The sequence below is a fragment of the Haliotis rufescens genome, unplaced genomic scaffold (assembly GCF_023055435.1).
Source record: "Haliotis rufescens isolate VD_foot unplaced genomic scaffold, xgHalRufe1.0.p SCAF_6, whole genome shotgun sequence".
NCBI lineage: Eukaryota > Metazoa > Mollusca > Gastropoda > Lepetellida > Haliotidae > Haliotis > Haliotis rufescens.
In genome coordinates, this window is record NW_025964334.1 from 49,660,701 (window position 1) to 49,680,994 (window position 20,294).

At 39.6% G+C, this 20,294-nt stretch overlaps 1 protein-coding gene across 1 annotated transcript in view; it reads left to right on the plus strand.

Annotated features, from left to right (window-relative positions):
- Positions 1-18,972, plus strand: part of LOC124112132 — a 58,937-nt gene extending 39,965 nt beyond the window's left edge. The window contains exons 36-52 of the mRNA XM_048386178.1: positions 159-353; positions 1,075-1,344; positions 1,585-1,770; positions 2,525-2,719; positions 3,440-3,709; positions 3,950-4,135; positions 4,890-5,084; positions 6,056-6,250; positions 6,988-7,257; positions 7,498-7,683; positions 10,619-10,822; positions 11,327-11,506; positions 13,167-13,307; positions 14,429-14,745; positions 15,548-15,653; positions 16,990-17,081; positions 17,701-18,972. Of these exons, the coding sequence (XP_048242135.1) occupies positions 159-353; positions 1,075-1,344; positions 1,585-1,770; positions 2,525-2,719; positions 3,440-3,709; positions 3,950-4,135; positions 4,890-5,084; positions 6,056-6,250; positions 6,988-7,257; positions 7,498-7,683; positions 10,619-10,822; positions 11,327-11,506; positions 13,167-13,307; positions 14,429-14,745; positions 15,548-15,653; positions 16,990-17,081; positions 17,701-17,739 (3,227 nt within the window). The 3' untranslated portion in view covers positions 17,740-18,972. The remainder of the gene's footprint in view (positions 1-158; positions 354-1,074; positions 1,345-1,584; positions 1,771-2,524; positions 2,720-3,439; positions 3,710-3,949; positions 4,136-4,889; positions 5,085-6,055; positions 6,251-6,987; positions 7,258-7,497; positions 7,684-10,618; positions 10,823-11,326; positions 11,507-13,166; positions 13,308-14,428; positions 14,746-15,547; positions 15,654-16,989; positions 17,082-17,700) is intronic.
- The last annotated feature ends 1,322 nt before the right edge of the window (positions 18,973-20,294 follow it).

The following is a 20,294-nucleotide window of genomic DNA, read 5'->3' on the forward strand; positions in this document are numbered from 1 at the left end:
AGAACATATGTATGTATTATATAGAGTTTACTGAGTGCCTAAATAGCAGTTTAGTAGCATCTAAACCGTCACTAAAATGACTTAATTCATTGCTCGAGGCTGAGTATTCTCTGGCACAGACGATATGAATTTATGAATTCGTTTTATATCCTTAATAGTTGATGGAGGAATATCAGATTGGGGTATGTGGACCACGACGAGTCCGTGTACAGCGACTTGTGGCGAGAGAGAGACAACAGTTGTGACCAGGACAAGGAGCTGCTCCAGACCTCAGCCCAGATTCGGTGGAAGAGACTGTACAGAGACTCGATTTGAGGCCATGACGAGAAGTTGTAATCTGCCGAGATGTCCAAGTACGTTTTCATTAATCATTATGACTTATTTCATTTAGTTGATAGATATGCCTTACTTTGGAGCAGAATGTAGAGTTAATTCTTGGTGGCAGCCTATGTGATATCGCAACTTAAGAAATAAACAACTAGTGGGAGTTGTTTATCGTACAATAAAACACTGCTGGGAGAATAAAACATGAGGGGCGCAGCTCCTTACAGTGTTTTATTGTATGATAAACAACGACCATGAGTCGTTTATTTCTTACATGATCCATCAACATCATGTGCTCTCACTCGCATCGTTAAGGATGAGAATATAGTTTTTACACAGAAGTTACCTGAGTTTAGACAAATGTAAATCAGCAGTTTAATGAGTTGCAACGAATTTGCAACGAACTCTTACGGTTTTATGCAAACTGTGTGAGTTTTGGGTGCTACCAGTAGAGCAGGACATAAGTGCCTGGAAGGACACAATCAATGGCCTACCACATTAAAACTTTGTGGGGATAGTACGAGAGTCTAAGGCGTGACGAGGGAACACGTTAATCCGAGGCTACACCCACCCCTGTCAACAGGAGTTCATTATCAGAACGTCTGAGACCTGCATCACTTCGGGCTTTCCTCCCATATGAAGCTGACACGCCGTGATATAACTGGAATACTGTTAAATGCGGCGTTAACCCAACTCACTCACTCACTCATTTTAGAAAAAAACATGTTTTTAACACGTTTCTGTTTTCAGATGATCAAGATATTCATATGCTGATCAATAACATTGCAACCTACGTTGGCGCCAACATAACTTTGAGAGTTGTTCTGTCTGCGAATGCATCACAAGGCTTCTGGTTCAAGGACAACATCCCTGTAGTTGACAATGACCGAACTAGGTACTCTATGTCTGGGCTAAACCACGAACTGACAATCACTAATGTCACAGAATCGGATGCAGGGTCTTATGGTTACTTCATCAATAGGGACTTCATACAAGGCAATCTGACAGTGGATAGTCAAGGTAGCTATCCCTGTATCACCGTATTTTGTACACGTGAGTAAATGATTAAAGGTAATGCACTGTAAGTGTCAATATTGCAGCTGTTTATGATCACAAATGCAGACTTCATTCAGTGGAATCTGATACATCAGCGACCGGTTAACTCGTGTGCTCCCACTCGAGATTTATACATAAAGCATACCTTAGGAATAGGTATCATGTTGTTACACACGGTTACACATTCTCATCATTGCCTTACAGTTGATGGCAACTTCACCGAGTGGGGTGAATGGAGTAACACACCATGTGGTGTGACATGTGGACAGACAGCTACGAAGGCAGTGGCTAGAAATAGGACCTGTATCAACCCAGAGTCCGGCGGGGCCAACTGTGTTGGACCTACCATCCAGACTAAATCCGTTAGCTGCGGCCTAGATCCATGTCCTAGTGAGTATAACTCCATGAAAAAACATTTGAGTGTATGTTGCTTGATTTTGTATGTGTTGGCAGGTTCTCGCTCATGGTTGGGATAGAGCCGAGTCAATATAAAACTCAACAAGCAGAAGCAATCACGACCATCCACCGAAACAGATTGTATTGTGCGTGAAAGCCAATTTACGTGTAAAATAACAGAAATGACACCTTGTGTTCGCGAAGATGCTACTTGTATCTTTATGTGTCTCTGGTGCTGACATTGTGTAGTTATCCATAGTCAATCGGAGAACGGTTTACTTATTATGACGTTGTGTCTGCACAGCTAGGCTTTTTTCTGATAGACTGTCAGTGAGATTGCCTGAGTTGACATGCATGGGTATCGACTGTGTGCCGCCTGATATCTGTACAATGGTACATGATATATGTCAATCGATTAAGGATAATCGCTTCTTTAATGCGATATGTTGATACGATAGCACAAGGTCATATGCCGTACATTAAGTCATAGGAAATAAGAAATACACACTTGCAAATAATCTAATGATAATCTTAGGATCACTTCACATGCGTATCCTGATAAATCCCAACTTCCATAAGACTTACTTAAGAACATATGTATGTATTATATAGAGTTTACTGAGTGCCTTGATTTGCAGTTAAGTAGCATCCAAACCGTCACTAAAATGACTTTAATTCATTGCTCGAGGCTGAGTATTCTCTGGCACAGGCGATATGAATTTATGAATTCGTTTTATATCCTTAATAGTTGATGGAGGAATATCAGATTGGGGTATGTGGACCACGACGAGTCCTTGTACAGCGACTTGTGGCGAGAGAGAGACATCAGTTGTGACCAGGACAAGGAACTGCTCCAGACCTCAGCCCAGATTCGATGGAAGAGACTGTACAGAGACTCGATTTGAGGCCATGACGAGAAGTTGTAATCTGCCGAGATGTCCAAGTACGTTTTCATTAATCATTATGACTTATTTCATTTAGTTGATAGATATGCCTTACTTTGGCGCAGTATGTAGAGTCAATTCTTGGTGGCAGCCTATGTGATATCGAAACTTAAGAAATAAACATCTAGTGGGAGTTGTTTATCGTACAATAAAACACTGCTGGGAGAATAAAACATGAGGGGCGCAGCTCCTTACAGTGTTTTATTGTATGATAAACAACGACCATGAGTCGTTTATTTCTTACATGATACATCAACATCATGTGCTCTCACTCGCATCGTTAAGGATGAGAATATAGTTTTTACACAGAAGTTACCTGAGTTTAGACAAATGTAAATCAGCAGTTTAATGAGTTGCAACGAATTTGCAACGAACTCTTACAGTTTTATGCAAACTGTGTGAGTTTCGGGTGCTACCAGTAGAGCAGGACATAAGTGCCTGGAAGGACACAATAAATGGCCTACCACATTAAAACTATGTGGGGATAGTACGAGAGTCTAAGGCGTGACGAGGGAACACGTTAATCCGAGGCTACACCCACCCCTGTTAACAGGAGTTCATTATCAGAACGTCTGAGACCTGCATCACTTCGGGCTTTCCTCCCATATGAAGCTGACACGCCGTGATATAACTGGAATACTGTTAAAAGCGGTGTTAACCCAATCCACTCACTCACTCATTTTAGAAAAAATATGTTTTTAACACGTTTCTGTTTTCAGATGATCCAGATATTCAGATGCTGATCAATAACATTGCAACCTACGTTGGCGCCAACATAACTTTGAGAGTTGTTCTGTCTGCGAATGCATCACAAGGCTTCTGGTTCAAGGACAACATCCCTGTAGTTGACAATGACCGAACTAGGTACTCTATGTCTGGGCTAAACCACGAACTGACAATCACTAATGTCACAGAATCGGATGCAGGGTCTTATGGTTACTTCATCAATAGGGACTTCATACAAGGCAATCTGACAGTGGAGAGTCAAGGTAGCTATCCCTGTATCACCGTATTTTGTACACGTGAGTAAATGATTAAAGGTAATGCACTGTAAGTGTCAATATTGCAGCTGTTTATGATCACAAATGCAGACTTCATTCAGTGGAATCTGATACATCAGCGACCGGTTAACTCGTGTGCTCCCACTCGAGATTTATACATAAAGCATACCTTAGGAATAGGTATCATGTTGTTACACAAGGTTACACATTCTCATCATTGCCTTACAGTTGATGGCAACTTCACCGAGTGGGGTGAATGGAGTAACACACCATGTGGTGTGACATGTGGACAGACAGCTACGAAGGCAGTGGCTAGAAATAGGACCTGTATCAACCCAGAGTCCGGCGGGGCCAACTGTGTTGGACCTACCATCCAGACTAAATCCGTTAGCTGCGGCCTAGATCCATGTCCTAGTGAGTATAATTCCATGAAAAAACATTTGAGTGTATGTTGCTTGATTTTGTATGTGTTGGCAGGTTCTCGCTCATGGTTGGGATAGAGCCGAGTAAATATAAAACTCAACAAGCAGAAGCAATCACGACCATCCACCGAAACAGATTGCATTGTGCGTGAAAGCCAATTTACGTGTAAAATAACAGAAATGACACCTGGTGTTCGCGAAGATGCTACTTGTATCTTTATGTGTCTCTGGTGCTGACATTGTGTAGTTATCCATAGTCAATCGGAGAACGGTTTACTTATTATGACGTTGTGTCTGCACAGCTAGGCTTTTTTCTGATAGACTGTCAGTGAGATTGCCTGAGTTGACATGCATGGGTATCGACTGTGTGCCGCCTGATATCTGTACAATGGTACATGATATATGTCAATCGATTAAGAATAATCGCTTCTTTAATGCGATATGTTGATACGATAGCACAAGGTCATATGCCGTACATTAAGTCATAGGAAATAAGAAATACACACTTGCAAATAATCTAATGATAATCTTAGGATCACTTCACATGCGTATCCTGATAAATCCCAACTTCCGTAAGACTTACTTAAGAACATATGTATGTATTATATAGAGTTCACTGAGTGCCTTGATTTGCAGTTAAGTAGCATCCAAACCGTCACTAAAATGACTTTAATTCATTGCTCAAGGCTGAGTATTCTCTGGCACAGGCGATATGAATTTATGAATTCGTTTTATATCCTTAATAGTTGATGGAGGAATATCTGATTGGGGTATGTGGACCACGACGAGTCCTTGTACAGCGACTTGTGGCGAGAGAGAGACATCAGTTGTGACCAGGACAAGGAACTGCTCCAGACCTCAGCCAAGATTCGATGGAAGAGACTGTACAGAGACTCGATTTGAGGCCATGACGAGAAGTTGTAATCTGCCGAGATGTCCAAGTACGTTTTCATTAATCATTATGACTTATTTCATTTAGTTGATAGATATGCCTTACTTTGGCGCAGTATGTAGAGTCAATTCTTGGTGGCAGCCTATGTGATATCGAAACTTAAGAAATAAACATCTAGTGGGAGTTGTTTATCGTACAATAAAACACTGCTGGGAGAATAAAACATGAGGGGCGCATCTTTAAGGATGAGAATATAGTTTTTACACAGACGTTACCTGAGTTTAGAGAAATGTAATTCAGCAGTTTAATGAGTTGCAACGAATTTGCAACGAACTCTTACAGTTTTATGCAAACTGTGTGAGTTTCGGGTGCTACCAGTAGAGCAGGACATAAGTGCCTGGAGGGACACAATACATGGCCTACCACATTAAAACTATGTGGGGATAGTACGAGAGTCTAAGGCGTGACGAGGGAACACGTTAACCCGAGGCTACAACCACCCACCCACCCTGTTAACAGGAGTTCATTATCAGAAAAGAACGGTTAACTCATTATGACGTTGTGTCTGCACAGCTAGGCCTTTTCTGATAGACTGTCAGTGAGATTGCCAGAGTTGACATGCATGGGTATCGACTGTGTGCCGCCTGATATCTGTACAACGGTACATGATATATGTCGATCAATTAAGAATAATCGCTTCTTTAATGTGATATGCTGATACGATATATCATATTGCACAAGTCATATGCCCTACAAGTCATAGGAAATAAGAAATACACACTTGCAAATAATCTAATGATAATCTTAGGATCACTTCACATGCGTATCCTGATAAATCCCAACTTCCATAAGACTTACTTAGAACATATGTATGTATTATATAGAGTTCACTGAGTGCCTTGATTTGCAGTTAAGTAGCATCCAAACCGTCACTAAAATGACTTTAATTCATTGCTCGAGGCTGAGTATTCTCTGGCACAGGCGATATGAATTTATGAATTCGTTTTATATCCTTAATAGTTGATGGAGGAATATCTGATTGGGGTATGTGGACCACGACGAGTCCTTGTACAGCGACTTGTGGCGAGAGAGAGACATCAGTTGTGACCAGGACAAGGAGCTGCTCCAGACCTCAGCCCAGATTCGGTGGAAGAGACTGTACAGAGACTCGATTTGAGGCCATGACGAGAAGTTGTAATCTGCCGATATGTCCAAGTACGTTTTCATTAATCATTATGACTTATTTCATTTAGTTGATAGATATGCCTTACTTTGGAGCAGAATGTAGAGTTAATTCTTGGTGGCAGCCTATGTGATATCGCAACTTAAGAAATAAACAACTAGTGGGAGTTGTTTTTAGTACAATAAAACACTGCTGGGAGAATAAAACATGAGGGGCGCAACCCCGAGTTCTTTATTCTCCCAGCAGTGTTTTATTGTATGATAAATAACTACCATGAGTCGTTTATGTCTTACATGAGACATCAACATCATGTGCTCTCACTCGCATCTTTAAGGATGAGAATATAGTTTTTACACAGAAGTTACCTGAGTTTAGACAAATGTAAATCAGCAGTTTAATGAGTTGCAACGAATTTGCAACGAACTCTTACAGTTTTATGCAAACTGTGTGAGTTTCGGGTGCTACCAGTAGAGCAGGACATAAGTGCCTGGAAGGACACAATAAATGGCCTACCACATTAAAACTATGTGGGGATAGTACGAGAGTCTAAGGCGTGACGAGGGAACACGTTAATCCGAGGCTACACCCACCCCTGTTAACAGGAGTTCATTATCAGAACGTCTGAGACCTGCATCACTTCGGGCTTTCCTCCCATATGAAGCTGACACGCCGTGATATAACTGGAATACTGTTAAAAGCGGTGTTAACCCAATCCACTCACTCACTCATTTTAGAAAAAAACATGTTTTTAACACGTTTCTGTTTTCAGATGATCCAGATATTCAGATGCTGATCAATAACATTGCAACCTACGTTGGCGCCAACATAACTTTGAGAGTTGTTCTGTCTGCGAATGCATCACAAGGCTTCTGGTTCAAGGACAACATCCCTGTAGTTGACAATGACCGAACTAGGTACTCTATGTCTGGGCTAAACCACGAACTGACAATCACTAATGTCACAGAATCGGATGCAGGGTCTTATGGTTACTTCATCAATAGGGACTTCATACAAGGCAATCTGACAGTGGAGAGTCAAGGTAGCTATCCCTGTATCACCGTATTTTGTACACGTGAGTAAATGATTAAAGGTAATGCACTGTAAGTGTCAATATTGCAGCTGTTTATGATCACAAATGCAGACTTCATTCAGTGGAATCTGATACATCAGCGACCGGTTAACTCGTGTGCTCCCACTCGAGATTTATACATAAAGCATACCTTAGGAATAGGTATCATGTTGTTACACAAGGTTACACATTCTCATCATTGCCTTACAGTTGATGGCAACTTCACCGAGTGGGGTGAATGGAGTAACACACCATGTGGTGTGACATGTGGACAGACAGCTACGAAGACAGTGACCAGACAAAGAACCTGCATCAACCCACCGTCTGGTGGAGCCAACTGTGTAGGACCTTCCCGCCAGACTACATCCGTGAACTGTGGCCTAGATCCGTGTCCTAGTGAGTATAATTCCATAATAAAACACATGTGTGCTTTTATACTCTCAGTAAATATAGTTGGATTTCTAAGTTTTTCGTAAAAGGTCGGGGGTCCTTTGTATAAATCAGTTGCGATGCATCACAAGCTTGCGAAGGGTATCAACACCGTTTTCCTATCAGGGTGAGCAGGAAAAACCGCAACCGCAACGTCTGTATCATTTAAACATCTAAGCCACCTGTAGCTTTCATTTGTCCTACATACAATGTTAAACAGAAAAAGGACGGCTGCGAGACATTAGAAAGGGACAATGTTCAACTGAATCATGGATAATTTAACTGACCATGTCTTATATTGTAAGAATATGATTTTGATAGCTATATTATCCCGATGCTTGTGAAAAATCGCAAGGACTCGTGAGAGGCGTTGGACATTATGTCACTTGATTCTATATTCGGAGCGATACAGATTTGATCAGCATTGAATACGGTTATTTGATCATGTCTCCAAATAATCGAAACTGCAAAATAACAAGTTTGCACTGTAAATCTTGTATCACTGATGCCTATTTCATCCTTGAAAGAAATTTCACAGATACTTCTTTCACTGTGCCTTTGTAATTATCCAGTAGCTTTGTTTCCTTGTTCTATGTTCCGGATTCCCATCAGCTGTCTTGTGAATTACAGTAAACTACGGTTATAACGAACTCAAGGGACGACTAATTTTAGTTCGTAATAACCGTAGTTCGTATTAAGCATATGTTGTTGGTTGGTTGGTTTGTTGTATAGCGCCGCACTCAACAATATTCCAGCTATATGACGGCGGTTTGTAAATAATGGAGTCTGGACCAGACCATCCAGTGATTGATATCATGAGCATTGATAAACGCAATTGGGATCGATGACATGCATCAACTAAGTCAGCAAGCCTGACCACCCGATCCTATTAGTCGCCTCTTACGACAAGCATAGTCGCCCTTTAGGCAAGTATGGGTTGCTGAAGACCTATTCTAACCCAGATCTTCACGGGTATAGAAGCATTTTATACAACATTTTTACAACAAATGGCCTGGACTCCATAAGTTCGTTATATCGGCCAGTTTGTTATAAGAGTGTATTTCCTGTTAATGGCTATGCAGGATCACAATATAACAGGGGAAAGGATGCGTATATTATATCAGCATAGTCAAAAGTCAAAAAGTGATGCAAGTAAAATGCCTCGCAAATTTCGAGAAAACATCCTTGAAGATATAATGACATTGGACATTTCTCTGTGTGCCGTGTAAGTAAAGGGTTGGTGAAATATTGTTAGGGCTTGTTATGTCCATAGTGTTTCCAAGATCACTGTTAAATCTAATTTGACATGAATGGATATACTGGGAAATGGAGGACATTTATGTACTGACAATAATTTGTTCTTAAGTAAGAAAATACATTTAAATAGAAACCTTCTGCCTGTTAGTAAGAAAGTTTAGGCTCTGCCTATTCAGGTAAACCTGTGATTTTTGTTCCCACCCTTGTAATTTAAACACTCCTTCTCAGGCGATGGACATGAGTACGATATGTAAAGACCATTTCTTGTGTCCCGGGTTGTGATACAGTTTGAATACTGCTCAAACTGTGAAGCACCTCATCGTGTGTGCTTACTAATCTAGTCATTCAAAAAGCGAATACAAGAAAAATGTGAAGTACAACGATTTCATTCACGCACTCGAACATGCTAGTTCATCAAAAATACTTATATAATTACATAGACTACTGTTCATGAATCGATGTAATTGTCTACAAAGACGTCTGTTTAGTGATGCCTTTTAAAAATTAGTGAGGGCTTAGTTTTGAAGAGATTGGTTAAGAATATTAATATTATTCCGAGTTCAGATGATTATAGCTATTGTTTTTCTTTCACGTATCTTATCACCTGGTAATACAATATCATGAGGAACCTAGTTAGGATTCTTAATAACACAACACGACAGTATATACTAATAGTATAATTCAGTATATCTCTCCGGCCACAACTCATCAATATATACTAACTAATGCCATCCACATTTTTGCGAAAGAAAATGTGTCATCATGATCATATTATAAATAATATCATACAATTTATCCCTTATAGCACAACGCGTCAGTATATGCTAAATAATATCATTTAGTACACCACATTTAAAATACACGTCAGTATATCATAAAAAAGTATCATCCAGCATATCGCTTATAACACAACACGTCAATATATACAGAATATTACTATCCAGCACACCCTTTCAACACAAAACGTCAATATACACTATATAATATCAAACAGAATATCACTTAAAAAACGCATCAGTATATACTAAATGATATTTATTGGGTAAATAATATCATCCATACTAAATAATATAATCAAGCATACGTCTTTTAACAACGCGTCGGTATATACTAAACAATACCGTCCGGCATATCGGTTACAACACAACGCGCCAGTACATCCTATATATTACCATTCTGTATTTCTCTTCTAACACAAAGGTTTTTCAGGTTGGAGGAAATCTTCATAGTAGTCTTATAAGGTCAAGAGTAAGATCACTGGGATGACCACTGGTCAAGAGGCATTTGGAATTGCGAACGAGGATCTATTTTTTGTGTTCGTAGTTCCTAATTAGGAATATGATGTCAGAGTGTATTACGCCTGTTAACCAGCAAGAGCTGGGTCGTTGGAGCTTGGAGTTGAGAGCCAAACTTATTTTGAAGCACTGAGAATAAAACGTTGTGGACCCTTGGACGGACGTGTGTTGTTATTGCCTACGTTTCAGGTCGAGCTGATATGTCTACTTCAGGTAGTGAGTTCCAATACCAGAATATGATAATTGTAGAAGAAAATCATAATTCATCACCTTTATTCCACAAATTGTAATTTTCTAATATTATTTTTAATGTTTGGTTTTTGCACTAATTGAATGTGATTTACTTGTAGCAGTGACTGGAGTGTGTGACAACGTGGTGATGCGATACGGTATAGGCTACCGCTACCATCCTACTGACTGCGATAAGTACATCCAGTGTTACTTCAACCCCAACGGCAGCGTCATCGGCATCCACAGAAGCTGCTCCTTCGGCTACTCATGGGATCAAGCAACGCTGAGATGTGTCGAAACATTGAAGGTCTCCTGTCCTATGGGTAGGCGTCTGTTGCTATTTCTTCTTGAATAATTCCCACATTTTTAACCCACACCAGGTCCATACACGTTAAATGCATCTTAGACCAAAAATGTGTGACTTCATAATGAAAAGGAAGAATTTAGATGCAAGCTATAATGATGTAATATCAGATGTGTACCACCACAAAAATAGTTTTGTATTTGTACGTTTTAGGCTCATTATGCATCGTATGTTTTTATGCATTGATATATAATGTATTTATAACATTCATATATCATTTATAGAGCGCAAAGATCTACTGATGTGTAAGACCAGGGTCGGATTCCCCATATACATTGGGTACAATGTCTGAAACCCAATTCTGGTGTCCCCCGCCGTGATATTGCAAGAATGTTGCAAAAAGCGCTGTAAAACCTCACTCAATCACCCACTCTATTGTAAGCCTACAGCACTATGCGCTTTGTTTATTCCTCTGTGGAAAAGTTTCCATGATAATATTTTTAATATTATTATATTATTATAGCAGCCCAGCAATGTGGAGCCATTTACAAGATGGAGGGCAACTGCAGATCCTATCGGAAGTATGAGAAGGGAAGGTTAGAGGCGAGGTGTTGTTCAGAGGGCTTCAGTTTCTCACCAACCGTAGGATGTCGTCCGAACTTCTACTGTGACGATGTCTGTCCCTCTCCATACTTCTCAAGAGGTAAGTTACAGCCCTGTAGTCGATCTGTTTGTGGGTGTACAATGACATGCTAGGCCCTTATCGTGAGAACCGTGTGATGAGGATAGGCTGTTTCACAGTGTGGCTGGGTTATTGTATGTGTCACCGGACGGTTTGGATTATTTGTTTCCTGTACTAACATGGCCTGACCAAGCCTCACAGTTCTACAAGCTGCCAAAATATAGTTAATATATTGCTGATTGTGACATATTTTTGTCCTAATAAAGGATATGTATCAGCTGAATAAAAAATGAATAGGGGTTTGCTTTTTTATAGCAATATTGAAGCCTTTGAAAGCGGGTTAGATCAGGTAGTTACAATGTGTTTTACAAAACCTGAATCTTAATGCACTCTAGCTACAAACAGAGCCCTGATGGTGGAAGTCATTATATAAACTGAGTAATTGGCATAACGCAACAATTGCTTGTAATATATTAATATGATATGAAACAAAATTCTACAATTTCACTCGTTTCATTTTTAGTTTTTAGATAAGCTTAAATGGTTGATTCACACATTAGACGGAATGGTGATTTAGAAGGCATATTTGAAGGACATGTACGCACGTGGACGGTATTTTTAATATGATAGGCGTTTCGATTGACTGTTGATTTAAAGTTTATGAGAGAGCCATTCTGTGGTAAGCTTGTTGTTTAATGTTTGACGCAACACTTAGCAATATTCCAGACAAATGGTCTGTAAATAATTGAGTCTGGATGGTATTCAGTGATAGATACCATGAGCATCGATTTGGATACGATGACATGCATCAACCACCCGAGCCTGACCACCCGATCCCGTTAGTCGCCTCTTACGACAAGCATATAGTCGCCTTTTACGGCAAATATGGGATGCTAAACCTATTCTTCACGGGTCTGTGGTAAGCTGGTGTTAAGAGAGATGAAATGTTGACATTTCCTTAAGGAAGCTTTGGTGGCGAATGGGTCAAGGGCATTTATCATAATAGAATGACAATTTAATAATCTGGCATGGATAATCGAGGGTGAGTCTGAAGATAAACACACGCCTTCTCAGTTATTGAAGGTAAGCAGCATTTAAGGACGCTCATACCTGTAGTCTTGTGTATATACATAACGTCAGTCGTGTCTTAGATTCTCAGCCAGGAATTCACTGGCAATTGTGAAAGTGCTTTTTGTAGAAGTAAAACTGAAGCAACTATAGGTCATTAAGCAAAATAGAGAGAATATATATATGAACAATAACATGGTTTCAGTAGGAGAATACCCGTGAAGATCCAGGATTGAATAGGAACTCTGCAACCTTTGTTTGTCGTAAAAAGCGACTATGCTTGTCGTAAGAGGTGACTAACGGGATCCGGTGGCAAGGCTTGCTGACGTTTATATGCGTGTCATGGATCCCAATTGCGTGTATCGATGTTCATGATATCAATCACTGCATTGCCTGTTCCAGACTAGATTATTTACCGATCGTCGTCATATAGCTGGAATGTTGCTGAGTGCAGCGTTAAACAACAAGCAAACAAAAGAAACTAAAGTCACAGAAATCACTGGAATGTGTTAATTTTGGAAGTAGAATCAACGGAATAGTCGCTGCACATTTAAATCGTGCAGCACACACTGTAGGGACATCGTTGCATGTCTTGGTTGTTCTTCTGTTGAAGATGTATGTGACAAGCATCCAGACTGGACCAGTCCACAATTCTACAACATCTCTGTTGGAGATTTCGGATGGAGTCGTACATCTTGTCCTCCAAAAAGTGCTTTCGACATCCTGGACTGTGGCTGCAGCATACGGAATACTGGTAGGTTATGTGGATGAGCGGTTGGGATTATAACACCGTTTTTAATGTACAGTAAACTACGGTTATAACGAACTCAAGGGGACCACTAATTTTAGTTCGTGGTAACCGTATTTTGTTATAAGCATAATATATACAACTCATATGAGCAAACGACCGGGACCAAAAAATAAGTTCGTTTTATCCAACAGTTCGTCATAACCGTGTTCGTTATAAACGAAGTATATTGAATAACTGTGTGTTATTTTAGCCACATTCCAGACACAACACGGTAGAGAAATACGCTTCAAATATTCCATTGATGTCAGGTATTAATCCTCGGTGGGACGAACCCGAACACATTGACCGCCAGGCAAAATAAAGCTCCTAAATGGAACATAGAATATTATTACCCTTCATTATAACCAGAAACAGGCTCTGTGTCTTCCTGTTAAGAATGAGTTGGCTGGCACCAGGATGTAAGGCATCGACATTGGCTGTGAAGGGTTGCGTCCCTCGGGCATTCCCGGATCCGATGATCGTTTGTTCGATACTTGGCTTGTCAGCAGTATCTATACATTACTGGGTTTAAAAAACAATCGGTAAACCAAGACGACTCGTGTCTCTTCAGGCTCACTTTCCACATTCAGCTGGCATTTGATATAACTGAGATACTGTTCAAAGCGACATTAAAATCACTCAATGTATGCACAGATCCTCTGCTTCGGATCACAATCTCCATCTATTCATAGTGAGCGAACACCCAAACTCCCCAACGCCGCTTTGGACAGTATGCATTGATATGGTATATGAGAGCAAATTTAAAGACAAAAGTCCAAAGGCAACGCAACCCAAACAATGAACTTAACATTATTTTTTCATTGTATAGGTATTATATTTTATGAATGAAAAAATAGTAATATGCCACAGAGTGGATGAGTGTTATATTTGTAGTTTATTAATCATATCTACTGAATATATACTGGATACTACAGTGTAGATGTCATTAGGGACCGACCATTTTATATTCTAGGGGGCGGGGGATATGGCCACTTTTTTATTATTCAACAAAACCAGATATTCTTTAATTAAAACTAGAAGCCTAATATGTTTTCACTCGCAACAAATGCTTGCATATCTTTCAGAGACCTGTGAAGCAAGATATGCGTGGGCCTTTGGTGCAGCAACCACTCCGTCATGGTTGACCATCCGAAACGTGACTACCCGTAACGACGTCGGCATCTTCAACATCAACAGCTCCGTCTTCCTGGACATAAAGATGACGACATCTAACCAACCGCTTGCAGTAAAGTTACGGTATCGGGAGAATGCTGGAGTAAACGACAGCAGAGTTTTGGTCAATTGTACAGACAAACTTGTTATCACGAGTAACAATGACGGAATACAATTCGCCATTACGAACAGATACGACATCGTCTCCAGGATTTTCATTTCCACAAATGTAAGTATGATAGAGGGAGTGAACACCGCAGCTGGTGACATTACATTTATACTGTTATCTTAACTGCCTGTATAACTGAAACTTGGTAGGCAAACAACGAGATGACAGCATAAGTAACGTTCCTTCAATTACTCAAGCACGACCTGTGTGGTCCAGGATAAGAAAGCTAACAAAAAGGTTCCCTCGGTTTAGTCTTGCTTCATCCTTCTATTCGATCGCAGCATAACTGCTCGGGTGTACGGATGTGTCCTTCAACGAAAGCGACCCGTGAAGATCCGGGTGGAATAGGTCTTCAGAAACCCATGCTTGCCGAAAAGCGACTTTGCTTGTCGTAAGAGGCGACTAACTGGATCGGGTGGTCAGGCTCGCTGACTTGGTTGATGCATGTCATCGATCCCAATTGCGTGGATCGAAGCTCATGATGTCAACCAATGGATTGTCTGGTCCAGACTCGATTATTTACAGACCACCGTCATATAGCTGGAATATTGTTGAGTGCGGCGTAAATCAACAATCCAACCAACCAACTAACCTTCTTCGCATAAGCATAGAAACCGATGGACTGTATGCATAAGGAGTATCAAATATGAATTTGAAACTTTTTAACTGATATCATCGTGAATTTGTTTTATACTTTAAAACCATGTTCGTGAGACATATTCAAACAAAATAACTTCCAGAGTGATAACACCACAGCAAACAATGTAATAATGTCCGAGTTCAGTCTTACAACTGTGCACAAAGAGAACATAGAATGTTAGTATTTAGTTTTTACGTACATTGCGATTGTTCCAATTTCAAGGGCACATATCGAACTGACTGGAAGACAGTCACAGCGTTGTACAAGGACAGGTACCTGATCGGCGTGGTGGAGACAGGCACTGTCAAATATATATCCCAAGTATATGGTAGGCGTCTTTATTGTAATCTTTATTATTTGATTGTTCTTTAAACCGCCTCAGTAATTATTTCTACCAATTTTTCCAAGCGTACAATGTCTTACAATTCATGATGTAATGAAGCCATTTTGGTAAATGTACCGTAAAAATGATTACCAATGGCCATAAAAACCTAAATTTGGTGTAGTCCGATCGGTACTTAAGTGAAAAATATCTACCATGCCCTATCTGTGGCTTGTAAATTGATGTAATGTTTGTATATGTGACATTAATATTTCACTATGTATTGGATAAGCTAACTTACTCAACACAGGTACTTAGTAACATTTACCATGACCTATCTGTGGCTTGTAAATTGATGTAATGTTTGTATATGTGACATTAATATTTCACCATTTATTGGATAAGTTAACTTACTCACCACAGTAACATTTACCATGCCCTATCTGTGGCTTGTAAATTGATGTAATGTTTGTATATGTGACATTAATATTTCCCTATGTATTGGATAAGCTAACTTACTCAACACAGGTACTTAGTAACATTTACCATGCCCTATCTGTGGCTTGTAAATTGATGTAATGTTTGTATATGTGACATTAATATTTCACTATGTATTGGATAAGCTAACTTACTCAACACAGGTACTTAGTAACATTTACCATGCCCTATCTGTGGCTTGTAAATTGATGTAATGTTTGTATATGTGACATTAATATTTCACTATGTATTGGATAAGCTAACTTACTCAACACAGGTACTTAGTAACATTTACCATGCCCTATCTGTGGCTTGTAAATTGATGTAATGTTTGTATATGTGACATTAATATTTCACTATGTATTGGATAAGCTAACTTACTCAACACAGGTACTTAGTAACATTTACCATGACCTATCTGTGGCTTGTAAATTGATGTAATGTTTGTATATGTGACATTAATATTTCACTATCTATTGGATAAGCTAACTTACTCAACACAGGTACTTAGTAACATTTACCATGACCTATCTGTGGCTTGTAAATTGATGTAATGTTTGTATATGTGACATTAATATTTCACTATGTATTGGATAAGCTAACTTACTCAACACAGGTACTTAGTAACATTTACCATGACCTATCTGTGGCTTGTAAATTGATGTAATGTTTGTATATGTGACATTAATATTTCACTATGTATTGGATAAGCTAACTTACTCAACACAGGTACTTAGTAACATTTACCATGACCTATCTGTGGCTTGTAAATTGATGTAATGTTTGTATATGTGACATTAATATTTCACTATGTATTGGATAAGCTAACTTACTCATCACTTATATACACCCCATACTGTTTCAGCTAAAGATGTAAACATCCTGACGAACGGAGTGCAACTCGGTTCTGATGCATCTTCTGATCAAAAGACAGCCTTCCTTGGTGACATAGACAAGGTAGGTCACACAAGCAGCGTGACAGATTCTTCCATAATAGGATACATAGTTCGTTCGTCTAAGGCACCGCAATTCGCTAGGCAGGGTTGCCAGAAAACCCAAATTGTGGGTTGGAATCCCCGTTCGACCCGATTGTGATTCAAGGTTTGTCAGCGCCAAACCCGTCCTCGTAGGTTTCACCATAGTATACGTAGTAAGTCTGAAACCAGCATATCTTCGGACTTTCTTCCCACATTGAGCTGGCATGCCGTGATATGACTGGAATGCCGTTAAACCAAACTCACTCACTTGTACATGGTAGGAATTACTGGAATGTCAATAAGAACGCCAGATACATACACATCATATACAATAGGTCGAATGAGTAAAACAGGTAAAGACGATTTATTCTTATTCCGCTAAATTCTAATCAAATTCGTCAATTAATCATTATATGTACCAGTGTTTTACAAAATATCAGAACAGTAAACATCAAATGTCAACAGTAAATATCTACAAGATTGCATGCATATTCGGAAATTGACGTTTATTATAGCTTTATTCCAGTTAACTCTCAAGAAAACGTATCATGGAAAGCGTAAAGCTGTGATCTCTGACTTATCTTATTCTCTTCCTTCAGATGTCCGTCTTCGATTGTGACCCAGGCATCACCTTCTGAGGGTAAAATACCAGAAAAAAGGATGTTAATATAATCTGCATTGGCACGAACGATGTTGACGCTATTGTCTGTCTATTTTTCTTAAAATTAACTGCCGGCCAATGAACGTTTACACATGAAAATTGGACTTGACAAAAACATTACAAACGTTTTTAAAATATTACGAGGATGAAAACAGTCGCCGAAACACTGCAAACTTAAGGTCCAAAACATAACTATGATTTCCTGTATCAAATACCATTTCATTTCATTTTTGTCATTTTTAGGCACCATCAAACAAGGGTGTATAGGTTCTTTTGCCCGGTAGTAAATGTTAGGGTTACTTTCGCCATACAATTTGCATATTGTTGGAAACCATTAATGATCTGTTTGTAAGTGATTGTTTCATTGCACTAAGATGGCAATGCGTAGTAATGCATACAACAAGTATAATACCAATACAATTCATATTTACATCACACTACGTCCCGGCTTAGGTATTAAAATATATCTTGATTGTGTAAACTGTGCACAAGAGAACCAGACACAGACAATGTCTACACGGATTGACCAACCTTACAAGCTTATTGTAGAAGTAGCATACTGAAAGGCACCAATAATCTTATTCTGAAAGGGCCCAGGGTGTCACAACCTCAGCAGTACGTCTGTCGAAGTCTGTGTTAAGGTATGGGAGTTACAGTCATCTTAGCGCCAAGATCACTTTGTATTACAACATGCCTACAAATAGGATAAGCGCTAAGACGATCGTAACATGAAGTAATTTATATTTTGAGACTTAAGACAGTCGTACCGCTAAGGTCGTCTTATACCTGAAAGTAGTAAAGTCAATTACATTCAAGCACGATGGAGGCTACATATAGGAGATGATAACCCTTTCATGAACACCTGTTTTATGAGGTGAAATGAAAAAAATAGAATTCGTTTTTTTATAAATCGTCGCTTCCTTTTCGTTTTTATGCATACTTATGTCCAATTATGTCTGACGCCTTTTCGTATTATCATCTCATGTATGCTGCATGCTCATCAATTTATGTTATGCTATGCTAACTGATAGTCCGAAAGTTGGAACCTTCATTATTTCTTTGTGCCATTCCATTTAATTGCGTAATATACGATGCAACGGACCAATAGAGGACAATGCGAAGCTCGAGCAATCAACAAGGAACAAATGAACATTATTATTTGATTGTCTGTCCTATCATTTTTGTATCGAATAATAAAATATTTTCTCAATGGTTCTACTTATTCATTTCTCAACGAATACTTTTAGAATGGCCCATATTCTATTTTGGGTGTGCCTTATTCATTACCTAGCGGTTCGTTTGTATAATTTAAGGAAAAGAGTAATACGAGTAAACTCGCATTCGCGATTATACACCGTACCGTATATCTGTTCTGTTATAAATATGCTGAATAAATCGCCAATCGCTTCCATTTAAACATTGCTTAATTTGGGAAGTAACATGACAAGCGCACTGTCACTCGAAAACCTCCACTATGAGTTTATTTTGATAAGAATCGGACGTTTTGTTTGTTTGTTGTTTAATGCCGCGCTCAGCTACATGTATATGACGGTGGTCAGTATGGAGCCCGTATAATGAAAATATTTCATTGTTTTTGTTTGTTGTTTAACGCCGCACTCAGCATTATTCCAGCTATATGATCATGACGGTGGTCTGTAAATAATCGAGTCTGGACCAGACTATCCGGTTACTGACATCGTGACCATCGATCCATGCAAATGTGATACGATGACATGCATCAACCAAGTCAGCGAGCTGGATGGATGCTGAAGATCAACTCATACCCGGATCTTCACGGGTGGACGTTAGCCAGCGAATGGGTTACGTTTTCTATGATAATGGAATGCATATATACACCTCGTCATTAATATCGCACCACATTTTAAAGTAAAAGTAGAAAATATAATTTTCGGTTTTTTAAACTACAAGTACAAATTTCATATACTACACCATCTGTGAACATAATATCACAAACACACCCTTTTCCGAGCTGCACGCGCATGCTTGCGTTGAGCATGCTTGTACCGGGGGTCGGTTTGCTAAAAATGCAGAATGCACATAGCCTCTTTTGGCGTATGTTATGTTGGCAGACACAGCTAAAATTTGGTTTTAGGCATAAATTAAGCTTTATTTTGACCAACCAGTGAAATGCCCAAGCGTCCGGTGCTTCTGAACCAAAGATGGCAAATTATTGGCATGAACCAGACTGGTATGTCATGTCGTGCTATTGGACCACAACTGTACATTAATCACACTGCCATCAGCAAGCTAATACGTAAGCATACTGGTTCCGGTGAAGTAAAGGATGCCTGAGTTCTGGACGTCCGAGAAAAACCAATGACAGGGAAGATCGTGCTCTCGTACGCCAAGCCGGACGAAGCCCAAAGTCTACTTGTACACAGCTACGACATGGATGACATCCATACAACAGAGTGTCCATCAGCACCATCAGACGACGCCTAAATTCTGCAGGATTGAGAGCAAGACGGCTGTTGTGCCTCATTTCGATAACCATGCTCTCGCCACACGTCC